The 21560-nt window shown below is 55.0% G+C and overlaps 1 protein-coding gene across 4 annotated transcripts in view; it reads right to left on the bottom strand.

Annotated features, from left to right (window-relative positions):
* ANKRD28 (ankyrin repeat domain 28) overlaps window positions 1-21560 on the bottom strand; it is a 783346-nt gene that overhangs the window by 18755 nt on the left and 743031 nt on the right. For all 4 annotated transcript variants that reach the window (XM_085630427.1, XM_085630426.1, XM_085630428.1 and 1 more), the window contains exon 27: window positions 12812-12903. In XM_085630427.1, coding sequence (XP_085486553.1) covers window positions 12812-12903 — 92 coding nt within the window. The remainder of the gene's footprint in view (window positions 1-12811; window positions 12904-21560) is intronic.

Genomic DNA, 21560 nt, shown 5'->3' on the forward strand with positions numbered 1-21560 from the left:
GATGTAGGGTGGGGCTGAAACTTGAAAGGACCTGTCTTTTAAGAAGGACTGGAACCATTCAAGGGCTAATTCGCCAATCCCAATGGCCTCAAGTCGTTTCAGCAAGATGTTGTGTGAGACCGTGTCAAAGGCCGCGCTGAGATCCAACAGGATCAGCGCGGCACTTTGACCGGCGTCTAGGATACCTCGAAGGTGCTCCGTAGTGGTCAGCAGAGCCGACTCAGTGCTGTGACCTGGCCTGAAGCCGTTTTGGGAAGGGTCCAGGACATGGTTTTGCTGCATGTGATGGGATAGTATTTTGTTGACATGAGCTTCAGCCAGTTTTGACGTCCAGGGGAGCAGTGAAATAGGCCGGAAATTTTCTGGTTTATTGGGGTCCAATGTGGGTTTTTTGATGATGGGTGAAACCCAGGCAGATTTCCAACAGGTGGGGACCACCGCTGAGGAAAAGGAGAGATTGAGTAGTTTGGCAAGCGGGGGGAGGAAGAAGTCAAGTGATTCCAAGAATTTGGACGGTCGCATGGGGTCTGCTGGGGAACCAGACTTGACCTGTCTACATAGTTTAGAAAGGTCGTCGAGGGATATGTCGGGTATTCTTAGCAGTTTTGAAGTCTCTGCCGTCGGATGGGGGGTGTTAGTGGGCGTAGCATCGTCTTGTGGAAAGGACGCGTAGATCTTCCTCACCTTTTCAGTAAAAAAGGTGGCAAGGTCCTCGCATTGTTTCAGGGAGGTGATGCAAGAGCCTGGATTGGGGATTTTCTGGAGATTTTGGACTAAGTTGAAGATGGTTTTGGTGGGATTGGAGCTGCGTTCGATTTCCTTTGCGTAGAAGGAGGCTCGAGTAGTGCGAATCGCCTTGTGGTAGGTGCGAAGTTTAGATAGGTAAAGGGTTTTGTTAGAGTCTAAGTAGTCTTTCCTCCACTCGCGTTCGGCTTTTTTGCACTTTTTCCGTAATGTTTTGAGTGAGTCATTGTACCATGGGTTAGAGGGGGAACTGCGGGTTTTAGTCCATTTGGGCGGAATTAAGGCGTCAAGCCCTGTGACTATCCATTCGTGGAAGGCGGCGTATACTGTATTAATATCCCTATTCTCATCGGGGAGGTGGAATTCTCCTAGGTGGTTGATGAGGTCTCCGGAGACGAGTTTGTGCCATGGTCGTTTGTGGCTGGAGTTGGCCGCAACTTTGGGGGGCGTTTTTTTTGCCATAATGGTTAATTTAACAAGAAAGTGATCAGTCCAGCCCATAGGTTCAGGGGGATCAGCCGTGACTTCCGATAAATTAGAGAAAACGGGATCCAGTATGTGTCCAGCAATGTGGGTGGGGGAATGAACCAAGGAGCTTAACTGCAAGGCCGTGATGTCGGCTAGCAGGTTTTTGATAATGGGGTCAGTGGTGGAGTCGAAGTGGAGATTGAGATCACCCAAGATGGTGAAGTTGGGGGAAGAGACTGCCAAGGTGTGAGCAAGTTCCAAGAGTTCCTCAATGAATCTGGCGGAGGGGCCAGGAGGCCGATAGATGTAAAGGCCAGAGAGAGTGAATTGCGGGCAAGTGGCAATCTTGAAGCGTGCGCATTCGCAGCCCCAGATTTCTTCTTTGATGAAGGAGCAGTTGTATGTGGTTCGGTATACAACGGCTATTCCACCGCCCCTAGAGTCTCTGTTAACCAGTTTCACGGAGAAACCGTTAGGCAGCGTGAGATTTAAAATGCTGGTTTGGTCGTTATGGAGCCAGGTTTCACATATGAACAGAATATCTGGGTTTTCGTCCGTAATGAGAGTGTTGACTTCTGCATGGTGCTTTACGAGAGATCTGACATTCAATTGCAGAACCCGGAGGGAAGGCAGCTTAGGTATTGCTGCTGTACCACTTACCAGGCTGGGCAGGGGCGTAGCAAAATTGCAGGACTCACAATGAAGTGCAGTTTGTCCGAGGCGACCTTCGAGCTTGTTGCATCTAGTTTTGTCCTTTAATGAAAGGAGATGGTCTCTGTCATAGCTGAAACCAAGTGGGGGATTTTGTGCAGGGGGACTGGCGAGAGGCGATGTCTTGGCGATGACGGGCGCAGACGGGCTTGCCTTAGGCGCGCCTTCGGCGCGCAAACGGCGCTCCCGCTGCGCTCGTCCGCTGCGCTTTCTGTACGTGCACATTTATCCCTGAAAAGAGTGGGTGTGGCCTCACCGGGGGCGTGGTCAGCGCGCACGCCTGCCCAGATGGCGGCCGCTTTGTTTGTAGAATTGCGTGGGAGTAACAGCGCGACTACAGCTATATCGCCAGCTGTGCGCTCAAGGTCAGGTGACTGGTAGGATGCCAGCCGTGTTTAAAAACACAGTACGTGACACCACACCACACAAATAATCGGTCGTTTTTAAAAGCTTCTAGAGTAGTACCGCCAGCCCCGGCTTCCGCCTCAGGACTGGGAGGAAGTGCCAACATTAGATTAAATGGCCAAGTCTCTGACCCTATGGAAATAAAATGTAGCACAAGATAGGGATGCCCCAGTCTCCAATAATTTTCGCACTGGAATTGAATAGTACGCTTTGAGACTCTGATATAGGTATGCTCTCTTTTTCTACTTTAAAGAGCATAGGTGCCCTCTTACATTAATATGTTTGGCCTAGGGAAGTAAGGTGTTAATAGGGGGTGCTGGGAGGGATTTGATTAAAAATGGGAGTGAATAACCAGATTCCAATATGTGAAATACTCAATCATCTTAAACGACCTTGAACAACTGAGCCCACATGTACCCAGACCACAGAACCTAGTACAGCAAGTATTCAGTGGTCTAGTGTTGTTGGAGTGGAGGAAGCAGAGTGGAAGCAGATGGAGATTTAACTCCCTCTCTCAACCTGAACCTCTTGCTCATTATGTTTGTTGCTCAGAAGGCTGGCCATGCTGCTTCCACTTGTTAAATTGGGGACTATAGCCTTAATACTGCAGCGGGCCATATCTTTTTGAATCTTTGAAGCAAGCTTCCTCTAGCCACTTCAAAAGAAATATGAAATATTTTAGATCTTGGATGTCCTAGGAAAATCTATTCAATGTCTCACCGCCATGCCACGCTATGACTACCCAGTAGCCTAACATGCAGGCTGACCTAAACAAGATGGTCCAACAAGCACACATCTCTTACACAGCTTCTATGCCATCTTGAAGTAGCCCATTCATAAAACACTGTTTCCTGGAAGATTAAGCACTGAAAGAATTCAAGATTAGGCACTCCAGCTGCTTCATACATATCCTGAAACAGCTCATAGGACTACTTAGTATACAGCTGTCTGCTGCAAGTATCAAAGATGGTCTCTTATGCTTTTTGCACCTTTTCCTTTAGCTCTCTACTTAGCGTAAAAAAGTTCAACAGTGGTATCAGATGAAGGAAGCAGGGAGAGAAGCTGCATCGCTGCTCTCAAACATTTCATCTTGAATGCAGCCAAACAAAGCATAAATGCCAAAGCCCCAGTTGGTGCAGTGGTAGCAAACGTCTAGAATGTAGGTTTCTGGAAATAAGCCAGTTCTATTGGGCTGAAAACCACTAGGACTGTTATGTGAATCAGGCTCATGACTGCCTTCTATGTGGATGATTGAGGTGGCATGGAGGTAAAAAAAAAAAAAAAAAAGATGGACTGGATTGCAGCCCAGAGTAATTATCTGTGGCGGAGATTAATTCAAGCAATCCACCCATTGCTTTTAATACTTCCTTAGTGTGACGCCCAAAGATTTTTCAGTGCTCACTGTGCATCAGAACTCGAGCTACACCCTGACAAGGCCCAAATAGAATGATACCAGTGTGCGTTTCTTGTTTTTCTGTTCAGAGGGTGTCTGACCTTATAGTTGGGGCTGGACTTTTCCTACTGGAGCAGGGTCAAGGCTGATATGCATATAGCAGGTTCCTGTATGTGGTAGTGCGGACAAAAAAACATATGCGCTGGATTGTGGCCCAGAGTAATTACAAGTGGATAATATAAACTCAAGTAAGCCACCCATAAGGTTTATATTTTTATGAGCATGAGAGTGGCAGTGAAGTGTTATCTCAATATTGTCACATTTATGGGTGTAAACAGGAAGATGGCAATCTTGATGGTAACCGATGCAGCTTCCACCATCTTTGTGTTTCGCACAGGAACAGTGAACGATTCACGCGTCTTTCTTCCATTCCATTTCACAGTATGGGTAATTAAGAGCATGGCCTCCCAGTCTTTAGAACGTTAGGGTAACACTTGGCTGCATCAATAGTGACTAACGTCATGGCATCAAATAGATCTATTATAGGGTTCAGTCACTGATATACAACTAGTAAATTCTGCACAGGCCCTCACGCAATAGTATCACGGCGCTATTGAGTTAGAAAAATAATTGCCAAATTCCAGACTAAAACACTGAGGAGAACCCTTAAAAAGAGGGTGAAAGGTAGATCCTAGCTTCTGTGGTGTGTGGAAAAATGGAACTAACATTGTGGGTGCCAGGCTGCTCCTTCATGGTGTGATTGGCATACACAGTGACGCCATTTGCTCTCTGACTGGAGTTTTTCAGGTTTAATCGAGCGCAGTTTGCTTTAAGGAAAGGGTAGATGAGATGGGCAGAACAAAACAGAGTGCAAACTGAATTTGTCCAGATAACTCTTTTCACCACCTCTAACTGATGATCTCAATATAGCACAAATTCCTTGGCATATTAATTCCACAAGTGACTGCAAGCATCCAGGTCTCGATGCTCCACAATTAGAGAATCTGCTGTGTTTCAACGCTTCAAGATCCTAAAATGCTGACACCTCAATTGTTCAGGTGTCTTTGAGGTACCACTTGCAATTTATATTCTAAGCTGAAATTTTGGTGATTGAAATCTATGAGAGGACAGACTCTTCATTTGCAATTGTAATTGCATATCTATAACGCTTACTATCCCTGACGAGGCGTTGAAGTGCTTTTTCGGTGAGTAGCAAGCTACTCCAAAACTCAGAGGATTAGTAGTGAATTAGTATAGGAAGATATAAATTAATTTGAGCAGTGGACAAGTGAATTTGTTATTTGGATTGAAAAATGATAGTGGAGTGATAAAGGAGGGAACGATTTGCATTTATATAGTGCTTGCTACCCCTGATGAGATGTCAAACTGCTTTTTGGCAGGTAGCACGCTAACCGGAACTCAAATAGGATTAGTGGGGAATGAGTATAGGGAAATATGAAATTAATTTGAATGGTGGACACGTTAGTTGGATTGAAAAGGATAGTGGAGGGATAGAAGTGGGAAGGGAAAAGGGTCTAGAAAGTTTTTTTGAGGCACTCATAGCAGTAGGAGGTGGCCTGGGATCAGTAAAGGGGAGGGGGGAGCGTCGGAGGGGGGGGGGGGGAGCGTCGGAGGGGGGGGGGGGGGAGCGTCAGAGGGGGGGGGGGGGAGCGTCAGAGGGGGGGGGGAGCGTCAGAGGGGGGGGGGAGCGTCAGAGGGGGGGGGGGGGAGCGGAGCGTCAGAGGGGGGGGGAGCGGAGCGTCAGAGGGGGGGGGAGCGGAGCGTCAGAGGGGGGGGGAGCGGAGCGTCAGAGGGGGGGGAGCGGAGCGTCAGAGGGGGGGGAGCGGAGCGTCAGAGGGGGGGGGAGCGGAGCGTCAGAGGGGGGGGGGAGCGGAGCGTCAGAGGGGGGGGGGAGCGGAGCGTCAGAGGGGGGGGGGAGCGGAGCGTCAGAGGGGGGGGGGAGCGGAGCGTCAGAGGGGGGGGGGAGCGGAGCGTCAGAGGGGGGGGGAGCGGAGCGTCAGAGGGGGGGGGGAGCGGTGCGTCAGAGGGGGGGGGGAGCGGAGCGTCAGAGGGGGGGGGGGAGCGGAGCGTCAGAGGGGGGGGGGGAGCGGAGCGTCAGAGGGGGGGGGGGAGCGGAGCGTCAGAGGGGGGGGGGGAGCGGAGCGTCAGAGGGGGGGGGGAGCGGAGCGTCAGAGGGGGGGGGGGGGAGCGGAGCGTCAGAGGGGGGGGGGGGGGAGCGGAGCGTCAGAGGGGGGGGAGCGGAGCGTCAGAGGGGGGGGGGAGCGGAGCGTCAGAGGGGGGGGGGAGCGGAGCGTCAGAGGGGGGGGGGAGCGGAGCGTCAGAGGGGGGGGGAGCGGAGCGTCAGAGGGGGGGGGAGCGGAGCGTCAGAGGGGGGGGGGAGCGGAGCGTCAGAGGGGGGGGGAGCGGAGCGTCAGAGGGGGGGGAGCGGAGCGTCAGAGGGGGGGGGAGCGGAGCGTCAGAGGGGGGGGGAGCGGAGCGTCAGAGGGGGGGGAGCGGAGCGTCAGAGGGGGGGGGAGCGGAGCGTCAGAGGGGGGGGGAGCGGAGCGTCAGAGGGGGGGGGAGCGGAGCGTCAGAGGGGGGGGGAGCGGAGCGTCAGAGGGGGGGGGGAGCGGAGCGTCAGAGGGGGGGGGGAGCGGAGCGTCAGAGGGGGGGGGAGCGGAGCGTCAGAGGGGGGGGGAGCGGAGCGTCAGAGGGGGGGGGGAGCGGAGCGTCAGAGGGGGGGGGGAGCGGAGCGTCAGAGGGGGGGGGGAGCGGAGCGTCAGAGGGGGGGGGGAGCGGAGCGTCAGAGGGGGGGGGGAGCGGAGCGTCAGAGATGGGGGGGGGAGCGGAGCGTCAGAGATGGGGGGGGAGCGGAGCGTCAGAGATGGGGGGGGGAGCGGAGCGTCAGAGATGGGGGGGGAGCGGAGCGTCGGGAGCGGAGCGTCAGAGGGGGGGGAGCGGAGCGTCAGAGGGGGGGGGGAGCGGAGCGTCAGAGGGGGGGGGAGCGGAGCGTCAGAGGGGGGGGGAGCGGAGCGTCAGAGGGGGGGGAGCGGAGCGTCAGAGGGGGGGGGGGAGCGGAGCGTCAGAGGGGGGGGGGGAGCGGAGCGTCAGAGGGGGGGGGGGAGCGGAGCGTCAGAGGGGGGGGGGGAGCGGAGCGTCAGGGGGGGGGGGAGCGGAGCGTCAGGGGGGGGGGAGCGGAGCGTCAGGGGGGGGGGAGCGGAGCGTCAGAGGGGGGGGGGGGAGCGGAGCGTCAGGGGGGGGGGAGCGGAGCGTCAGAGGGGGGGGGGGGAGCGGAGCGTCAGAGGGGGGGGGGGGGAGCGGAGCGTCAGAGGGGGGGGGGAGCGGAGCGTCAGAGGGGGGGGGAGCGGAGCGTCAGAGGGGGGGGGAGCGGAGCGTCAGAGGGGGGGGGGGGGTGGGGAGCGTCGGGGGGGGGGGGGGGAGCGTCGGAGGGGGGGGGGGGGGAGCGTCAGAGGGGGGGGGGGGGGAGCGTCAGAGGGGGGGGGGGAGCGGAGCGTCAGGGGGGGGGGGGGGGGAGCGGAGCGTCAGAGGGGGGGGGGAGCGGAGCGTCAGAGGGGGGGGGAGCGGAGCGTCAGAGGGGGGGGGAGCGGAGCGTCAGAGGGGGGGGGAGCGGAGCGTCAGAGGGGGGGGGGAGCGGAGCGTCAGAGGGGGGGGGGAGCGGAGCGTCAGAGGGGGGGGGAGCGGAGCGTCAGAGGGGGGGAGCGGAGCGTCAGAGGGGGGGGGGAGCGGAGCGTCAGAGGGGGGGAGCGGAGCGTCAGAGGGGGGGGGGAGCGGAGCGTCAGAGGGGGGGGGGAGCGGAGCGTCAGAGGGGGGGGGGAGCGGAGCGTCAGAGGGGGGGGGGAGCGGAGCGTCAGAGGGGGGGGGGAGCGGAGCGTCAGAGGGGGGGGGGAGCGGAGCGTCAGAGGGGGGGGGGGAGCGGAGCGTCAGAGGGGGGGGGGGAGCGGAGCGTCAGAGGGGGGGGGAGCGGAGCGTCAGAGGGGGGGAGCGGAGCGTCAGAGGGGGGGGGAGGGGAGCGTCAGAGGGGGGGGGAGGGGAGCGTCAGAGGGGGGGGAGGGGAGCGTCAGAGGGGGGGAGGGGAGCGTCAGAGGGGGGGGAGGGGAGCGTGAGGGGGGGGAGCGTGAGAGGGGGGGGAGCGTCAGAGGGGGGGGGAGCGTCAGAGGGGGGGGGAGCGTCAGAGGGGGGGGGAGCGTCAGAGGGGGGGGGAGCGTCAGAGGGGGGGGGGAGCGTCAGAGGGGGGGGGAGCGTCAGAGGGGGGGGGAGCGTCAGAGGGGGGGGGGGGAGCGTCAGAGGGGGGGGGGGAGCGTCAGAGGGGGGGGGGAGCGTCAGAGGGGGGGGGGGAGCGTCAGAGGGGGGGGGGAGCGTCAGAGGGGGGGGGGGAGCGCGTCAGAGGGGGGGGGGGAGCGTCAGAGGGGGGGGGGAGCGTCAGAGGGGGGGGAGCGTCAGAGGGGGGGGGAGCGTCAGAGGGGGGGGGAGCGTCAGAGGGGGGGGGAGCGTCAGAGGGGGGGGGAGCGTCAGAGGGGGGGGGAGCGTCAGAGGGGGGGGGAGCGTCAGAGGGGGGGGGAGCGTCAGAGGGGGGGGGAGCGTCAGAGGGGGGGGGGAGCGTCAGGGGGGGGGGGGAGCGTCAGGGGGGGGGAGCGTCAGAGGGGGGGGGAGCGTCAGAGGGGGGGGGAGCGTCAGAGGGGGGGGGGAGCGTCAGAGGGGGGGGGAGCGTCAGAGGGGGGGGGAGCGTCAGAGGGGGGGGAGCGTCAGAGGGGGGGGAGCGTCAGAGGGGGGGGAGCGTCAGAGGGGGGGGAGCGTCGAGGGGGGGGAGCGTCGAGGGGGGGGAGCGTCGAGGGGGGGAGCGTCAGAGGGGGGGGAGCGTCAGAGGGGGGGAGCGTCAGAGGGGGGGGAGCGTCAGAGGGGGGGGGAGCGTCAGAGGGGGGGGGAGCGTCAGAGGGGGGGGGGAGCGTCAGAGGGGGGGGGAGCGTCAGAGGGGGGGGGAGCGTCAGAGGGGGGGGAGCGTCAGAGGGGGGGGAGCGTCAGAGGGGGGGGAGCGTCGAGGGGGGGGAGCGTCGAGGGGGGGGAGCGTCGAGGGGGGGAGCGTCAGAGGGGGGGGAGCGTCAGAGGGGGGAGCGTCAGAGGGGGGGGGAGCGTCAGAGGGGGGGGGAGCGTCAGAGGGGGGGGAGCGTCAGGGGGGGGAGCGTCAGAGGGGGGGAGCGTCAGAGGGGGGGGGGAGCGTCAGAGGGGGGGGGGAGCGTCAGAGGGGGGGGGGAGCGTCAGAGGGGGGGGAGCGTCAGAGGGGGGGGGGAGCGTCAGGGGGGGGGGAGCGTCAGGGGGGGGGGCGGAGCGTCGGGGGGGAGCGGAGCGTCGGGGGGGAGCGGAGCGTCAGAGGGGGGGGAGCGGAGCGTCAGAGGGGGGGGAGCGGAGCGTCAGAGGGGGGAGCGGAGCGTCAGAGGGGGGGAGCGGAGCGTCAGAGGGGGGGAGCGGAGCGTCAGAGGGGGGGAGCGGAGCGTCAGAGGGGGGGGAGCGGAGCGTCAGAGGGGGGGGGGAGCGGAGCGTCAGAGGGGGGGGGGAGCGGAGCGTCAGAGGGGGGGGGAGGGGAGCGTCAGAGGGGGGGAGCGTCAGAGGGGGGGGGAGCGTCAGAGGGGGGGGAGCGTCAGAGGGGGGGAGCGTCAGAGGGGGGGAGCGTCAGAGGGGGGGAGCGTCAGAGGGGGGGAGCGTCAGAGGGGGGGGAGCGTCAGAGGGGGGGGAGCGTCAGAGGGGGGGGAGCGTCAGAGGGGGGGGAGCGTCAGAGGGGGGGGGAGCGTCAGAGGGGGGGGGAGCGTCAGAGGGGGGGGAGCGTCAGAGGGGGGGGGGAGCGTCAGAGGGGGGGGGGGAGCGTCAGAGGGGGGGGGGAGCGTCAAAGGGGGGGGGAGCGTCAGAGGGGGGAGGGAGCGTCAGAGGGGGGAGGGAGCGGAGCGTCAGAGGGGGGAGGGAGCGGAGCGTCAGAGGGGGGAGGGAGCGGAGCGTCAGAGGGGGGAGGGAGCGAGCGTCAGAGGGGGGGGGAGCGAGCGTCAGAGGGGGGGGAGCGAGCGTCAGAGGGGGGGGAGCGAGCGTCAGAGGGGGGGGAGCGAGCGTCAGAGGGGGGGGAGCGAGCGTCAGAGGGGGGAGCGAGCGTCAGAGGGGGGGGAGCGAGCGTCAGAGGGGGGGAGCGAGCGTCAGAGGGGGGGGAGCGTCAGAGGGGGGGGAGCGTCAGAGGGGGGGGAGCGTCAGAGGGGGGGGGGAGCGTCAGAGGGGGGGGAGCGTCAGAGGGGGGGGGAGCGTCAGAGGGGGGGGGAGCGTCAGAGGGGGGGGAGCGTCAGAGGGGGGGGAGCGTCAGAGGGGGGGGGAGCGTCAGAGGGGGGGGAAGAGTCAGGGGGGGAAGAGTCAGGGGGGGAAGAGTCAGGGGGGGAAGAGTCAGGGGGGGAAGAGTCAGGGGGGGAAGAGTCAGGGGGGGAAGAGTCAGGGGGGGGAAGAGTCAGGGGGGAAGAGTCAGGGGGGAAGAGTCAGGGGGGGAAGAGTCAGGGGGGAAGAGTCAGGGGGGAAGGGGGGGAAGAGTCGGGGGGGGAAGGGTCAGGGGGGGAAGGGTCAGGGGGGAAGGGTCAGGGGGGGAAGGGTCAGGGGGGAAGAGTCAGGGGGGGGAAGAGTCAGGGGGGGGAAGAGTCAGGGGGGGAAGAGTCAGGGGGGGAAGAGTCAGGGGGGGGAAGAGTCAGGGGGGGAAGAGTCAGGGGGGGAAGAGTCAGGGGGGGAAGAGTCAGGGGGGGAAGAGTCAGGGGGGGAAGAGTCAGGGGGGGAAGAGTCAGGGGGGAAGAGTCAGGGGGGAAGAGTCAGGGGGGAAGAGTCAGGGGGGAAGAGTCAGGGGGGAAGAGTCAGGGGGGAAGAGTCAGGGGGGAAGAGTCAGGGGGGAAGAGTCAGGGGGGAAGAGTCAGGGGGGAAGAGTCAGGGGGGAAGAGTCAGGGGGGAAGAGTCAGGGGGGAAGAGTCAGGGGGGAAGAGTCAGGGGGGAAGAGTCAGGGGGGAAGAGTCAGGGGGGAAGAGTCAGGGGGGAAGAGTCAGGGGGGAAGAGTCAGGGGGGAAGAGTCAGGGGGGAAGAGTCAGGGGGGAAGAGTCAGGGGGGGAAGAGTCAGGGGGGGAAGAGTCAGGGGGGAAGAGTCAGGGGGGGAAGAGTCAGGGGGGGAAGAGTCAGGGGGGAAGAGTCAGGGGGGAAGAGTCAGGGGGGAAGAGTCAGGGGGGAAGAGTCAGGGGGGAAGAGTCAGGGGGGAAGAGTCAGGGGGGAAGAGTCAGGGGGGAAGAGTCAGGGGGGAAGAGTCAGGGGGGAAGAGTCAGGGGGGAAGAGTCAGGGGGGAAGAGTCAGGGGGGAAGAGTCAGGGGGGAAGAGTCAGGGGGGAAGAGTCAGGGGGGAGGGGGAAGAGTCAGAGGGGGAAGAGTCAGAGGGGGAAGAGTCAGAGGGGGAAGAGTCAGAGGGGGAAGAGTCAGAGGGGGAAGAGTCAGAGGGGGAAGAGTCAGAGGGGAGGGTTTTAGAAAGGCTTGTTTGGGATATCTGAATAGTAAAAGAGGTATGAGATGATGCAAGGTGGTAGAGGAGAGTCTATAAAGGGTTATTTTGTGGCTTATAGTAGCAGAATGGGGTTTGGGATGAGTCAGAGTGGAGATAGAGGACATAATGAGAGAGGGATAGGGTGAGAAATATGGTAGTGCATTGGAAATGCTAAATTAGAAGTAAAGTAATACATATAAAGATACACAAGTACATGGAAGGTATATATGTATAAGGAAGGTCATATATGTAGATCTGAGTTGTATTTAATAAACTCAGACTTTCAAGTGTTGCTGTATTTTAAGTTAATTTGTTTTTAAAATGTTTTCTTTTTTAGTAATTCAATAGTGAAACAATTGTAGATATTTATGGTCCGAATTTACTTATTTATGCAGTCACCTATATACATATTCAATATGGAATAATATAACCTTTAGAATGTTACACTATCATTCTTAACAATAACCTGTAAATAGCAAGACCAAATCACACACAGTGGGATCTTGGCACCACAAAGAGGCTAACTTTTAGCAGAATCACAGACAATATGGACTCAGGCATTCTGCATGTTTAGTTACTTCAGAAGCGCTATCCACTACACCCCCATCCTTTAGTTTGATTTTACACGTAGCTTTATTTATATGTAGTCACATGCAGCTTTTCAGAGAACAATTACATAAGAAAAGCCTAGGAGTTGACAAAAGCTGAGCACCACCAGGTTCTGCTCATATACCTGCTAGAGGCAGCTGTTGGTGACTACATTTGTACTTTGCTCTCACACTATTTCATGCATCCATACAGGCATTGTTGGACCCAGTTATGGAGTGTGCCCTCACCATCCATGCATTAAAGTGAATACATCCATTTACTGCTCTTACTGCAAAGTTGTTCTTTTCCATTTCTAGGAATAACCTCTTTTCACATTTTTGACAAACCATGTTTTGACCACCTATTCTAAAGTCCCACTTCCAATGCAACATCCTTCTAGGTTCTCACTTCTTCCCTGGAATATATTAGATCCCTATTTTTTTGAAATGTCTTGCATCACCACTCCTTCTCAACTTCTACACTGTAGGTATGGCTTCACCAATGCTTATGTGGTAACAAACCCCATTTTCAACCTCCCCAATGCATTAACATATTGCCTGAGTTTGTGACACTAGCTTGCGACAGTCACAAATCTTTGCAGTCACAGGACAAAGACATCTAGACCCCTTACAATGGCCTCCAACATCCTCTCCCCAGCCCAGTATCACAACATGTGTTGCTCATTCAGAAAGCTTTTAGACTGCCATCTTAAAGGCTTTCAAAAACAGACAGGTGCCACCTTACAGCAGATAGTGCTTTGAGAAAAAGTTCACCTGGTGCCGACCTGTTGCCCTGCTCCCATGGAGGCTGATACTCTGATGTGAAATTTACGGTTTATGGAACCTGTATTCCCAACTCAAAGAGCTCCCATCCTGCCTCAGTCAGAAAGCTTAAACTGTAGTTGCTGGATAGAAAAACAGGAAGCAAAAACAATGTGAATTCAGATCCTACCATTTTCATCTACAGCGAGAACGCTTGCTCCTTTTCCCAAGAGTTCTTGAACAACAACAGTTAATCCATTGCGAGCAGCAACATGCAGCGGTCTACAAGGAAAAAGAAAACAATGTAACCACCGAAAAAGACCTTAGTAGAGAGCTCATGTACCAAATTATTGGTGTGTGGGTCAGTGGGTAGTGAAGTCAAAACACAGGAATTGAGAGTTGGAGGTCTGATCCTGTTAATGGGGCACCATGATTATGGATGAAAACTCAGGGAGAACTATTTGTGCAGCTTGAAGAGTCCAGAAAAGCACCAAATACATCTCTTTAATCCTTTTTACTGCAGAACATGGCTCGACGTGACAGTCACACAAGTGCAACCTTTTTGTCCCGCTACTCCAGAACGTTTGGGAAGCTACTTCATAAACACTAGTATCTTTCCTTACACATGTTAAGCAAGCAGAGTAGTTGAATCCTCACCAAAAGCAGTACTTAACTTGGACCTTGGTAACCCTCACAGCTTTTGCTACTTTAATATTTTAATTATTTCCAAAATGTTCCAAATGTTTTCTTATTCAAGAAACCCCTATTTTGGAAAGCACAGAAATCTATTTTGTGCAAGTATCTGTGCATTGAAGTGTAATAAGAGGTAGGTACTGATGTCATAAAACGTGCCATACAGTTTTTGCCTTTAAGTAGTAAGAAAATACATATTATGGCCTAGATTAAGATTAGCTAACCAGACACTGCTGTAAAAATCGACTGTAACTTCCTATAAATGCATGTGAGAAAGATTAAGGCCTTTGTGGTTAGCAATTGCAACACAGACTGTCCAAATTAGAACTGGTGGGGTAAGGACGAGCGGTGTGATAAAATCAGTGTCCTAGTAAAGCAGTAGTGTAAATTAGTCCAGATATCCTACTGTGATTTGTGGAGGGGAGAAATGAAATGTAGATGGTCATGGACCCCTCCCCCCCCATAAAAAATAGTCATAACTGGACTTGTTGCAAACCTTTTAACAATAAAAAGGAAAATGTTACTTACCCTGTAAGCATCTGTTCTTGGCATGTAGTGCCATAGATTCACATGCTTGGTATACTCCAGCTGTCTAGTGTTGGGTGAGGCTGTGTGCAAGTTGTTTTTCTTCTAAGAAGTCTTGTGAGTCACGAGGAAGAGTGACTCCTCCCTTTGGTGATAATGTGCATGGGCATAGACCCCATTGTTAGATTGCTTTTTTCCCACATGGCAGGTGATGGAGTGTGAAACCAAGTGATAAGTAAGAGGTGTTTGTGCATAAGAGAAAAAAGGGATATATTAGGAGATGCTGCAACGGCCACAGGTGTCCGGGGAGCAGGGTGGACGCATGCAACGGCCACAGGTGTCCGAGGAGGAGGGTGGACGCATGTGAATCTAAAGCACTACATTCCACAAACAGATGCTTACAGGATAAGTAACATTTTCCGTTCGAGGCATGTGTGGCTGTAGATACACATGCTTTGCATAGACTTTAAAGCAGTCCTCCCCAAAAGCGGTGGCTAGTCTGTGGGTGTTTTAATTATTTAGAAAAGTGTACGTAGCACTGCCTGGCCAACATTAGCTTGTTGGCATGCTTTAACATCCACACAGCAGTGTTTAGTGAAAGTGTGTGTTGTAGATCAGGTCGCTGCTTTACATAGGTCAACTATTGGGATGTTCCCCAGGAAGGCATAGAGGCTCCTTTCTTCCAAGCAGAGTGTGCTCTAAGAGGAGCAGGCAAAGTCCTTTTAACTTTAGCATAAGATATCTGAATACATTTAAATATCCATCTGGCAATGCCTGATTTGTATATAGCCTTTACTTTAAGGGGTTGGGAGAAAACAAAAAGGTGTTGAGTTTTCTAAATGTTTTTGCCCTATCAATGTAGTTAGTACATGAGGCCTCTTTTGACATCTAAAGTAAGGACAGTCTACTCCAAACAGAGTATGGTGGTGGGAAAATGACAGGTAGGTCAATTGATTGATTGAGATGGAAGTGGCACTACGTTTGGCAGGAATTTGGAGTTGGTCCGGAGGATAACTCAGGACCCAGATCGCTATGTGGACGGACCTGGGATCCGGGTGCCTGATTTTTCCATGGTCCTGCATGAGAAGGTTCGTCCTGCTGGGGAGCCTTTGGTGAGGGACAAGAGAATGGTCGAGCAAAGTTGTGAACCAGGGCTGTCGAGCCCATGTGGAAGCTACCAGGATGAGTGAGAGCCATTGGCAGCCTCCGAACCACACATGCAAGAGGAGGGAGCAGAGGAAAAGCATAGGCAAACATCCCTGAACAACTCATACATAGTGCTTTGCCGCTGGCCTGTGGGTGTGGAAACATGGAGGCGCCGTTTGGGCATTTGGCGCTGTCCACAGTTGCGAAGAGGTCTATTTGAGGGAACCCTATTTGAAAAAGTAAGAGAGGAAGACTTGGAGGTGGACTTCGAGTTCCCACTTGTGGACTTGTTGCCACATCCTGCTGAGGAGGTCGGCAAAATTGTTGTTCATCCCCGGAAGGTACTCAGCTAACAGGTGAATGTTGTGACGGAGAGCCCAATGCCAAACCATTTCAGATAGCTGAGACAGTGGTGGAGAACGTGCTCCCCACCTATTTCAGAAGGTATACATGGCTGTCATTGTCCATCCGGACAAGGACAACCTTGCCTGTTAGGGGAGGCAGGAAGGCTTTCAATGCTATGTGAACAGCTGGAATCTCTGAGTAGTTGATGTGGATACCCAGGTATTTGGTCTCCCACAGGCAATGCACAATCAGATCCTGTAAGTGTGCACCCCACCATGAGAGTGATGCGCCTGTTGTAACAACTGTTTGCGGAACAGGGTCAAGGAAATGCCGCCCCTGCAAGAGACTGTTGGTGTTCCATCACTGCAGAGAGTGACGAGTGCGGCAGCCTATCAACAATAGATCGTCCGAATAACCCTCTGTCTGAAACCCCTGTCAAACTAAACATTCCAGCAAAGGATGCATGTGAAGCCTTGCATGAGGTACTATGGCTATGCAGGAAGCCATCATGCCTAAAAGATGCATGACTGTCCTTACTGAGCTGTTGATTTGGTTGGAACAAGGGAATCCGTGCTTTAAAGGACTATATCCTTGCAGAATTAGAATAGGCTAAGTCTACTGATGTGGGGAAATTAGGACCAAGGTAAGGCTGGATCTGTACGGGTTGGAGTTGGTATTTGGTTCGCGTTGATGGTGAACCCTAAGCAATAAAGCAGATCTATCGTGATTTGTGTGTGGTTTAGGCACAGTTAACGGGTGGCAGCTTTGAAGAGCCAATTTTCCCGATAAGGGAACAAGACATGGACGTCCTGTCTGAGTAGGTAAGCGGTTACCACTGCAAGGCACTTGATGAATACCCGAGGTACAGTAGTGACCATAAAGGGGAGGATTTTGAACAAGAAGTGCCTTCCGCCTACCACAAACAGATATCTGCGATGTGCTGGGTGTATTGGAATGTGGAAACAGGTGTCCTTTAGATCTAGCACAGCCATAGAGTTGCCAAGCTTGAGAAGCGGGAGACTGTTACCATGTAGAAGTGTTCTGAAAGGATGCATTAGTTTAGGGGCCAGAGGGACCTGTCCTTTTTTGCATATGAGGAAGTATAGCGAATACACTCCTGTACCCCTGCTGATGGATGGTGACTGGGTCTGTAGCCCCTTTGAGGAGGAGGGCTTTGAACTCATCTTTGAGTAGTGTCTGATGTTCCGCTGATGGTCTGTGTACTAGGTGGATGGTGGGAGGCGTGGAAGTGAGCGCCAGACAATACCTATGTTGGATAATATCCAATTCCCACTGGTCTGAGGGGACAGTATTCCATGTGGGTAAGTACTTTTTCGGGCATCCCCCGACAAGTGTTATGTGGTCGGGGAGGGTATAAGAGGAAAGTCAGGGTTTGGTGGCAGGCATAGCACCTTTTGGAGAACTACCCTAGCCTCTGGAGTGGTTGCCCCTGTCGGACCCTTTGAGAGGAATGTTGGCCCTGGGTGTGCTGATATGAGGTGGAATTATCGGAGGAGGTGGTCTCTGAACTTCCACGGTAGGAGGGGCGGCGAAAGGAGCTACGGGGAAATGGTATTTGCAGTGCCCCCATTGCTTTTGCCATCTGTGTGTCCTTAACTTTTTCTAAAGTTTGGCCCACTATGGGCCAAAAGAACAAGTTACTTACCTTCGGTAACGACGCTCAAAGGCTCGGTCTCCGGAGCCTACTTTTGAGATGGCTCCACGCCTCCGTCTCTTTCCGGGAGCCAGAGCATCTCCCGTCCAGATCCAGAAGTTCTTAGAAGCCTTGTACCTCATTTTTGGGCAGCCCGGCTCCGCCGGCGTGCCTTCGGGTCCCGCAAGTCGTCGGTGGCCTAGGGACTTAAACGTCAGCGTCTACGGCAGGTCCCTGTGGATCCAGATCGATGCCGGTCGATCTTACTCGACCATCCCAGATGTCGATCCAGATGATGCTCCCGGTGTCGACTGTGCCCCTGGTCAGCATCCTCATCCCCGAAGTGGACACAGAGCCATACTATCTGGAATACGGCCTCACAGGTGCTGCCTCTTGCTGAAGCAGTTGTAGACAGGAGAGAGACAACCCAATTCACCATACGATGTGGACTGGATACCACAAACTCACTGGGACGAACGATTACCACGTCTGTAGCTGTTAGATGCTACATGTGGTTGAGGACTTCTGGCTTCTCTGGGATGTCCAGTCTTCCTTGAAGGACATGCCCTTTGATGGCACTCACCTTTTTGTCGACAAGGCAGACTCAGCGCTACATGGATACTTGAGCTGCCAGATTCTTGGGCCTCGCGGCTACCTCACGTCCTCCTCAGTCTGCCTTAAGTGGCTACTGAAGGAGCGCCCAGCCACTTACTGTCCAGCCCAGCCACAGTCATGCAAGCTGTCCAGCTTCTGCGTGGCCGCGGACGTGGGACCCAGAGTCCTTGTGGGTCAGGGAGCCAGCGGGCGGGCCAGTTCACCCTCCCCTCCCCCAACTCGCCTCCAAACCTTTCTCGTCCAACGTTCAAGGCCCATCAACAACTAGTTGGAGGCATATCCACCATCACCTCCTCCACTGGCAATCACGTCGGACAGGTGGGTTGTCTAAATAGTCTGAAGGGGCTACTCCCTCCCCATTGAGACTACCCATCCCTCCATGCCACCTTCTTATGATCGCATGAAGGAGGCTCAATTAGCACTTCTCTGCCAGAAAATATCGGCTCTTGGCCAAGGGAGCTATAGAGAAGGTTCCTGTGCCAGAAGTAGGTTGTGGTGGTTTTTCCCACTACTTTTTGGTACCAAAGAAGGACAAAGGCCTGCGTCCTATCTTAGACCTCCAGGCCCTCAACTTCTTTCTACGGAAGAAGAAGTACAAAATGCTCACTGTAGCTCACGTCTGTCTCCACTCGACCCAGGAGACTGGCTGTTGGCGTTGGACTTGCAGGATGCTTATTTTCATATCCCCATCCTGTCGGCCCACAGATGTTACCTTCGGTTCACCGTGGGCCACGAGCACTTTCAGTTCACAGTGCTCCCCCCCCCTTAGGCCTTACCAGTGCCCCTTGGGTAGTCACAAAGGTGATGGCGGTGGTTGCAGTTCATCTGTGCAGATCAGGGGTTCTAGTCTTCCACCTCCAGACTACGGCGGATTCCTGCATTCGCTGGGGTTCACTATCAACATGCCAAAGTCACACCTGACTCCCTCTCAGACACTGCCATTCATCGGGCGGTTCTGGACAGAGCAGTTTCAGGCATATCCTCCCGAACAGCGAGTCCAAGATATTCAGGCTATGATACCGATGTTTGAGCCTCTATCCCTGATTTCGGTTAGAATGACTCAGGCTGCTGGTCCTCATGGCCTCCAGCATCCTGCTGGTGGATCATGCCAGATGGTATATACGTGCTCTGCAGTGGGATCTGAAGTTCCAGTAGGCGCAGCATCAGGGGAATCTCTCAGACTACGTCCGGGTCTCGGAGGAAACGGAGCACCAAATGCAGTATTGGCTAACAACCCAAGATTTGGTCAAAGGCAGACCCCTCTCCCATTCCCAACCTCCAACAGTGGTGACGGATGTGTCACTGCTGGGATGAGGCGGCCACCTGGGCGAGGCAGAGATCAGAGGAGACTGCTCTCTGGCAGCGTCTGGCCTCCATTTCAACCTTTAGGAGCTCTGGGCAATCAGATTGGCACTGAAAGCATTCCTTCCCTCTTCTAGGGAAGAGTTGGGCAGGTGTTCACCAACAACACCATCGCCATGTGGTACTGCAACAAACCGATCAGGGTGGGGTTGTGGACCCTTTGTCAAGAGGCTATCTGGCTCTGGACATGGCTGGAACATCAGGACAGGTTCAACTCCTGGCAGGCTCCCTGAACGCCAGGGCGGACGAACTTGGCTGTCGGTGTCTTGTTCATCACAAATTGTTTCTCCATCTGGTGGTGGTGCAAGGTCTCTTTCAGCGGTGGGGAGAACCTTGGTTAGATCTGTTTGCCTCCAAAGAGAACGTGCAATGCCAGCAGTTTTGCGGGTTGGAGTTTCCAAGGTGGCACTCGGCGACGCTTTTCGTCGCAGGTGGAGCTTTGGCCTTCTGTACACCTTTCAGCTTATACCATTTCTGCTCAGAGTGCTCAAGAAGATCAAGCGTGACTGGGCTCAAGTCATTCTTGTAGCTCCAGACTGGGCACGAAGAGTCTGGTACCCCGACATTCTGAACATGGTCATCAATCCTGGCCATCGATCCTCTGATCAGACTGCCCCTTCGGGAGGATCTTCTGTCGCAGCAGGAGGACAGGGTTCTTCACCCAAACCTGTCCAGTCTCCACGTCTTTGCGTGGAGAGTGAGCGGCAGCAGTTGAAAGCTTACGACCTTCCGCCCGAAGTCTGTGATGTTATCTTGGCAGCCAGGCATCCCTTCACCAAAACGGTACACACCTGTAGAGGGAACAAATTTGTGGCATGGTGCACAGCAAAGGCTGTCGATCCCTTTTCAGAGTTTCTCTTGTATATACTTTCATTGGCCCAACAGGGATCTGCCTTGGGCACTCTTAAAGGACATATTGCAGCCATCTCTGCTTTTCTTTGGCTACCAGATCAGTCTTCTTTATTCAAATCTATCTTTAACAGATACTTTAAGGGCCTTACTCATCTGTTCCCACCGTCCACTTTGTAATACCCCACTGGGACTTAAATCTGGTTCTCACCTTTCTTATGTGTGCTCCCTTTGAGCCTCTTCATACCTCCCCTCAGGTTTGCTGACTCTCAAAACTGCCTTTCTTGTTGCCATCACCTCTGCTCGCAGGGCGAGCGAGCTGCAGACTATCTCCTAAGCCCCTTTTCTGTCTATCTGGATAAAGGGGTGCTTCGGACAAACCTTCCTTCCTAAGGTTGTTATGCCTTTTCATGTGGGACAATCTATCACTCTGCCCACCTTTTATCCTCCCCTGCATCCCTCCAAGGAGGAGGGACTCCACTGTCTGGACCCAAAACATGCATTGTCTTTATCTTGATAGGACAAGAGACTTCTGGGTGGATGATCAACTCCTCATTGGCTATGTAGGTGCCAAGAAAGTTGGGCTGTTCAGAAACGGACCATCTCCCGATGGGTTGTACTTTGCCTCAAAATATGCTATGCTTTGACAAAGAAGGACCCTCGGTGGGGTGTGTGTTCACTCCACCAGAGCAACGGTGATCACCATGGCATTAGCATGTGGAGTTACAGTCATTGACATCTGTCAGGCAGAAAAGTGGGCATATTTGCACACGTTTACCAGACACTACTGCCTGGATAGCCAATTCTGGAGGGATGGGTACTTTGCCTGTTCGGTCCTGCAGGACTTTCTGGTTTTATCTTGGTTCACAGATTCTCCTATGGGGATGGTATTGCTGGAGTATCTATTCTAAGGTAAGGAATCTATAACTAAGTCTCTTACAAATGAACAAGTTACTTACCTTCCATAACAATGTATCTGGTAGAGACATGTTAGTTGCGACGCACCAGTGATCAGTTTCTTTCATGGCTCTGTGCATATGTCAAGGAAAGTTGTGTTAAGAGCCAACGGCCTGCATAGGCGGCATCTATGTAGGTCCCGCGACGTCATCCTAGCGCCCACAACGCAGACGACGGATGTAGACTCGACCAACGCCACCTAACGACGCACAGGGGTACTATTGCTGAAGAAAAAAATCTTCTGATCCAGACTGACGCCTGGTGGAAATTCTAAGGTAAGGAATCTACAACTAAGTCTATCAAATAGATGGTTGCCATCAAAAGGCATGCTCAGCTGACTTTTCTGGGCCTCTGGCTTAAAGCCAAAGATGAAGATCCATGCATGCCTTCAGAGGAGAATTCTGTTTTTCACGCCTCTAGCAGCAGTGCCAACTGAATCTAGGGGGGCAACAAATGGATGCGTTTGAAATGGGCTTGTCCTCGGATACAAGTTGCGGCCCAGTTTTCTGTGCTCCTCAGGACAGCATTGGGGACGATCCTCCATTCAGTCCCAGTGGGCATGATCATACCTTTCCAGGAGGCTCATAAAATTTGCAATGCGCCAGTGGCTGGCTGATTGCACTGCCACCCTTTTCCCCGCCGTATCAATATGTTTACTCTATCTGGCAGCAGGGTATCTCTGCTGGCCTGGGAGTTAGCTAGTTTATGGGCTGGGGTGATGGTCAGTGAGTCTGGTGGAAGCAGACTACAAATATAATCGCGTCAGATGGGGAGACCATAGATTTTTGGGCCA

Source organism: Triturus cristatus, chromosome 10 (assembly GCF_964204655.1).
Source record: "Triturus cristatus chromosome 10, aTriCri1.1, whole genome shotgun sequence".
NCBI classification, from domain to species: Eukaryota; Metazoa; Chordata; class Amphibia; order Caudata; family Salamandridae; genus Triturus; species Triturus cristatus.